The 6,906-nt window shown below is 40.3% G+C and overlaps 1 protein-coding gene across 1 annotated transcript; it reads right to left on the bottom strand.

Moving 5' to 3' along the window:
- Window positions 1-799: 799 nt before the first annotated feature.
- On the bottom strand, window positions 800-6,030 carry cenpl (centromere protein L). The gene is made up of 5 exons (XM_041782063.1): window positions 5,923-6,030; window positions 2,313-2,487; window positions 1,975-2,229; window positions 1,267-1,830; window positions 800-1,193 (listed from the first exon to the last, which is right to left on the bottom strand). Exons 1-5 carry the CDS (start codon window positions 5,940-5,942, stop codon window positions 1,119-1,121), a joined length of 1,089 nt encoding a protein of 362 aa, XP_041637997.1. The 5' UTR covers window positions 5,943-6,030; the 3' UTR covers window positions 800-1,118.
- Window positions 6,031-6,906: the final 876 nt, after the last annotated feature.

Raw genomic sequence — 6,906 nt, forward strand, 5'->3', positions numbered from 1 at the left:
ACACATGGTGCACAGTAGTGGCAGCATTATGCTGTGGGGATGCTTCTCAGCAGCCAGCCCTGGAAGGCTTGTTGACATATACAGGCTAGGGGTGTGCAGATCTATCAAACAATACCAATACATGTTCAAATCATGTGTCATGCATTGATGTCAGCAGTACCTATCGGTTGTGCTGTAGGGTTGGGAAAATTTTTTAACCCTTTACCCACTGCCATAGCGCTGACGCTGTGTACTATGTCCGTAGTATTATTACCATAACAACGTTAAAGTTTGTCCAATCAGAAAAATTCCAACAGCGTTGGAAAGCTGAGAATTGTGGGCATGTGCACATATATAGCTCATTATGGTACTCGCAACCATATGACGTAGGCATTCATAGCAAAAACACAAGTTTTGTATTTGTCTTCTTTTAAACTGCTGACATTTCCATATAATGTGCAATAATCATTAACCAGATGTTGAAAAGTCAAGTACAAGTACTCCAGGGTAAAAAGGGACCAAAGCTCTCAGACTTATGGCCATAATATCAAAATATGTCCAAATCACCATTTTAAACTCAGTAGATAAAGGGTTAAGATTTGCATTGATGTTGCTAAACCACACAATGATCAAGATCCTGGTTCAATCTAAAACAAAAAAAGATCAGCCATCTTAATCACATTTTACACTTTTAAATAAAGCAAGCATCAGAATCATAAATAGTGCAGCGATCCTATAGCAGCTGAGCATTGGTTTCCATTCATCAGGCCTTATATATCCCTCCTAGAGCTGTCTCATGACGCATCAATAACAAATCTCATTCATTTTTTGGCTTTTAATTTTATTTACAACTATAAATGACAAAAAATAGAACAGCTAGACAAGCGTATATACAGTAAAGTATTTACAGAAGCAGGGTTAAACCTAAGCATGTTAGCTAAAACTGCATTTAAAGTCGTCAACATAGAAAACTAGGAAGTTTAGGAAGCTGTCAGCCGTGTTCATGGTCATAATCAAAACAATGATCCCAAGATTGTTATGAGTGTTATGAGAATACAACTTCCATTTCATGTTATGAAAGGAGAAAAACCCTGCTGTGATAATTCACTTCCTCGTAGTGTAAACTGTCTTAAGTTCCTTTAAATGGGCATTTTAAGGAGAGCACACTCTGTCAGCAGCATCAATGTGGTGATCATGTATTTGCTGTTGGAGATCTGAAACAAAAGAAGACAAATGTCAGACAAATGTTTAGATTTTTGCTCATTTCTCATTAAAAAGAGGCGTTACCTTGATCCTCCCGCTGGTTTTAGCCGACCCCAGCGCCGTGGAGACCTGCTCCAGGCTCCCCGCCGACAGGTCCAACCTGAAATGTCTGTAAAAGTGACTCTTCAGTCCCTGCATGAACCTCATCACCTCTTCTATACCAATACTGTTCTCCTCCTCCTCCTCCTCCTGCCGGTCCTTCCTCACGCTGCTCCACAGCTCCCAGGCGTCTGGCCCATTTACCGTGTATGTGACCTTCAGCGGAGGAACCGCAGGAAGAGTCCAGACCATTTTCAGGTACTGAATGGCCGACTCGCTGTGGCAGTTGGTCCATAAAGCCAGCAGCCACTGGAGGCTGGTGTGGCTGATCTCCAGCGAGCCGAAGCAGCAGTCAAACGTCTGCTGGAACCACGATTTCACCAGCGCGGTGAGACCCTCGGCGCCGCTGCTGCAGAACAGCGGCATGCAGGTGAAGTCCTTCGGGAGCGAGCGGAGGTAGTCGGGGCTGCCGTTGATGCAGGTTAGCCAGCCGCTCCATATCGCCTTCAGAGGCTCATCCTGCCTGGAGAACAGAGGCTTTGAGTGGATCTGTGGAGAGGAAGGAGAATTTGACCAATCAGGGAAAAGCAATTTAATGCATTGTGATAATTAGGATAACTAAAGAAAAAATACATCTTTAGGTAATAATACCAGGTAAAAAGATGGAGGAATCAACCACTGTGCTGTGCTGACCTGTATGAGGACCGTCTCAGCATCATCCTGCGCTTCGGCCATCCCCTGCACCACTAAGAAGGAGACTCGCAAGCTGCCATGTGATCCCTCCACCTCCACCGCCAGACCTTGTTGCTTCTCTGCAGCGATGAACGCTGAGAGCTGCCGCGAGTAGCTCTTCAGCTGGGTGTGTCTGAACTGATAGAGAGGGGTGACGTACGACAGCTGCCACTCCGTTTTCACCAGTAAGGCCAGCTGCTCCGGGTTCACCTTCTCCTGTAAGACAGAGGGGTAAAAAAGATGGCGACAATCCTCTGTGTAAAATAAAAATAGGTTATAAACAGAGTGATTCCACTCACGGTGATGTTGTGTGACTTTGGCGCTCGTCTGCTGGTGTTCAGCCTCCGTGCCGTCAGCGCTGGGGTCAAACCGAGCCGTGAAGCAGCTCCTAAACAGCTGCGAAGTGACTGTCTGTAGCTCTTACTCTTGCTCCTCCTCTGAACTCTGATGCTGTTGAGGGGGGTCCGTGTGACACTAGAAATGTACACAATTCATCACATTACCTCGCTGTGGTTCTAGGTGGTCCAGTAGCACCTTTACACCTCTACAAATAAGAAAAGCTAAAACTACACGGATGGTAAAGTTTGGAAAACCAGGACAGAGCACAACAGCTGGGCAAAACAAAGTCTGTTTTACCGCCTACATCTGACCTAGCTACGACCAACATCTGGGCTCAATTTGACACTGATTGCACCAAGAAGGGACTGTGAAGCAGTGATACTCAACACATGGCTCGAGACACATTGTGCTCCTTTAAGTCGTAATCTGGAAAATAATTCCCTCAGAAAACCTTAAAAATGGAAAATTTTCCCTCAGAAATTATCCTTTGCAAGTCACATCAATCAGTTTGTTTCCTGTGCTTATAAGATGGGCTTTAATTATCAAATTTAATTGGAAACTTTTATTAGTTGTCCATGAATTTCCACTGGATGCATGCCAGAAAAAATAAAACCAATTCCAGAGGAAAGGGACAAAACATGTTCAGGACTTCACTTTTTTACTGCATTAATTTGAAGTGGATATTTCTGTAGGTAGAGGTTTCAACAAGCAGTTGTGAAAAGGAGCATCTTTTCAATACATCCTTTTTCAAATAGATGACTTTTTGCCCGTTATATTTTGATTTTTGATAACCGTCAATCACACTAAAATGCATTAAAATTTTATTTCATTAAAAAGTACACTATTCTAACTTTATCTTTAATGTTTACTGGACTAAACTAGTCTTTTTAAATAAATGTATTTTGTAGTTTTAGCAGAAAATTTGCTTGAATTTTAACATACAAACAGAATAAAACGAATAGAGGATGTGGCATTTATTGCAAAATGCATAAAACATCATTGGACAGAGTTGACAAACATCTGACTGAGTTGACAAATATCTGACTGAGTTGACAAATATCTGACTGAGTTGAAAAACATCTGACAGAGTTGAAAAACATCTGACAGAGTTGAAAAATATCTGACTGAGTTGACAAACATCTGACAGAGTTGACAAACATCTGACTGAGTTGAAAAACATCTGACTGAGTTGACAAACATCTGATGGAGTTGACAAAGATCTGACAGAGTTGACAAACATCTGACTGAGTTGAAAAACATCTGATGGAGTTGACAAAGATCTAAAGGAGTTGACAAACATCTGACTGAGTTGATAAACATCTGACTGAGTTGACAAACATCTGACTGAGTTGACAAACATCTGACAGAGTTGACAAACATCTGACTGAGTTGACAAACATCTGACTGAGTTGACAAACATCTGACTGAGTTGACAAACATCTGACTGAGTTGACAAACATCTGACAGAGTTGACAAACATCTGACTGAGTTGACAAACATCTGACAGAGTTGACAAACATCTGACTGAGTTGAAAAACATCTGACTGAGTTGACAAACATCTGATGGAGTTGACAAAGATCTAAAGGAGTTGACAAACATCTGACTGAGTTGACAAACATCTGACTGAGTTGCCAAATATCTGACTGAGTTGACAAACATCTGACAGAGTTGAAAAACATCTGACAGAGTTGAAAAACATCTGACAGAGTTGACAAACATCTGACAGAGTTGACAAACATCTGACTGAGTTGAAAAACATCTGACTGAGTTGACAAACATCTGACGGAGTTGACAAAGATCTAAAGGAGTTGACAAACATCTGACGGAGTTGACAAACATCTGACGGAGTTGACAAGCATCTGAAGGAGTTGACAAACATCTGAAGGAGTTGACAAACATCTGACAGAGTTGACAAACATCTGAAGGAGTTGACAAACATCTGAAGGAGTTGACAAACATCTGAAGGAGTTGACAAACATCTGACAGAGTTGACAAACATCTGACAGAGTTGAAAAACATCTGACAGAGTTGAAAAACATCTGACAGAGTTGACAAACATCTGACAGAGTTGACAAACATCTGACTGAGTTGACAAACATCTGATGGAGTTGACAAAGATCTAAAGGAGTTGACAAACATCTGACTGAGTTGACAAACATCTGACAGAGTTGAAAAACATCTGAAGGAGTTGACAAACATCTGAAGGAGTTGCCAAACATCTGACAGAGTTGACAAACATCTGAAGGAGTTGACAAACATCTGAAGGAGTTGACAAACATCTGAAGGAGTTGCCAAACATCTGACAGAGTTGACAAACATCTGAAGGAGTTGACAAACATCTGAAGGAGTTGACAAACATCTGAAGGAGTTGACAAACATCTGAAGGAGTTGACAAACATCTGACAGAGTTGACAAACATCTGAAGGAGTTGACAAACATCTGAAGGAGTTGACAAACATCTGAAGGAGTTGACAAACATCTGAAGGAGTTGACAAACATCTGAAGGAGTTGACAAACATCTGAAGGAGTTGACAAACATCTGAAGGAGTTGACAAACATCTGAAGGAGTTGACAAACATCTGACTGAGTTGACAAACATCTGACAGAGTTGACAAACATCTGACTGAGTTGACAAACATCTGACAGAGTTGAAAAACATCTGACTGAGTTGATAAACATCTGACTGAGTTGACAAACATCTGACTGAGTTGACAAACATCTGACAGAGTTGACAAACATCTGACTGAGTTGACAAACATCTGACTGAGTTGACAAACATCTGACTGAGTTGACAAACATCTGACTGAGTTGACAAACATCTGACGGAGTTGACAAACATCTGATGGAGTTGACAAACATCTGACTGAGTTGACAAACATCTGACTGAGTTGACAAATATCTCATAGATCTGATGATCATCTGACTAAAGATGAAAAAAGTCTCTCCATGCTCTGATTAGTTTATGTGTATATATGTATATCCACATATATAGTGAGAGAGAGCATAATTATTTAGTAGTTGTTGGATTCTCACCCACAGATGTGGATTGTTGCTTTTTCAGAGGTATTTTTTATAGTTTGGCTCTTTGAGCAGGGTTGAGTAACACTGCTGTAAGGATTTCTGGAAATCATGTCATGTGAAATTATGACATGAAAAGCGGCACAAATTCAGTCTTTGTTGGTAAATCTCGTAGTACGCCACACCCTCCGTGTGAATCCCGTCTGCTTTAGTGTATTATGAGACCACTGTGAAAACTAGAGGACGTTTTTAATCCGTACAGAGATCCTTCTGGTGGAAAATGTTTGCCCAGTTACTCCACAGTAACCAAGTATTTCAGAAACATTTACTACATCATTCTTAAAGTGTGTTTGTTTCACAAAGCATATCTTTGAGTGTCGGGATTACAGAGACTATTCTGTGTGAACGTCTCTTCGTACGTGAGCGTAATAAAAGGACTAAAACTACCAAACGTCCTGCCGACCTCGTTGTTCCCTCTTTGTTTTCATAAATGCGACCAGAAAGTCAAAAATATCCTTGTAACAACAAAGTAATTAGCGTGTTAGCTTTACCTGCTGCGGCGTCGCTCCATGTCTGCCGTGTCGGCCGAAGGAGAACAAAACCGGAAACAAATTTAAACATCGCGCCGTCCCAGCAGTCTGCGCGGTCAGAATCAGCCAATCAGAGCGACCCAAAACAGGAAGTGGGCTCTCAGTTCTTCACCAGCACCAAAAATAACAAGAAAGTTGGTGTTTAAATGAAGAATTAAAAGGGAAAATATATACGATTACCCAATTATTTAAGCCGAACAACACCAATACAAATGTAGATTAAAAAATAAACTCTGGTCACTATTTTAACCAAATGAATGTAACGTCAGAAATCAGAATTACTAGATAGGGACACTAAAGGATTTTCTTGTTGCTTTTTATTATGTTTAGTAGCTTTGTTCTTTCATGTTTGTCGGGTTATTTTTTAAATCTATCTTTTATCTACAGTTGTTTAATAGTTTGAAGTTTTTATTCATACAACCATACGCCACAGCTTACCTGACACTAACCAGGACCAGAGTGCACATAATAGAGGAGACAAACTAAACATTTGTTTATGATTAAACAAACTATCTTCTCTTCTTTTCTCGGCAGCTCTTATTTGAGTAAAAACATGACTGAATGTCCCATTTGAAAACAGTTCCACACGTCCAAAGGCGAAGCGTAGTTTGAAATAATAAATATATGCACATTATAGGTTTATAATCATGTCTTCTGCGACAAATCTCTGTTTAAATTTTATTAATTTATTTTTCTAGTGAAAGCAAAAATCAATCTAGACACCCACACTAATCAATCCTAGATATCCAGCACTAGAAAAGGTTTGTATCAGAAGATATCAACTTAAAAAAGTGAATTATTGGTGTTGGCAGATATGATCTCTGACGACATGACAACCCAGGTTTTGGCAATAGAAATCAGCTTATATCAGATGTAAATATTGGCCTATATCAGGTATAAATATCAGCCTTTATCAGCTGTCAATATTGGCCTATATCAGTCTTA

This window comes from Cheilinus undulatus, linkage group 24, assembly GCF_018320785.1.
Source record: "Cheilinus undulatus linkage group 24, ASM1832078v1, whole genome shotgun sequence".
Lineage (NCBI taxonomy): Eukaryota > Metazoa > Chordata > Actinopteri > Labriformes > Labridae > Cheilinus > Cheilinus undulatus.

Bases quoted from the DNA above. Each gene is read 5' to 3' on its own strand.
- cenpl (XM_041782063.1), bottom strand. From the start codon at position 5,942: ATGGAGCGACGCCGCAGCAG. The intron at 2,488-5,922 runs GTAAAGCTAACA...GTACATTTCTAG, and splicing joins ATGGAGCGACGCCGCAGCAG to TGTCACACGGACCCCCCTCA. The intron at 2,230-2,312 runs GTGAGTGGAATC...TCTGTCTTACAG, and splicing joins CAAAGTCACACAACATCACC to GAGAAGGTGAACCCGGAGCA.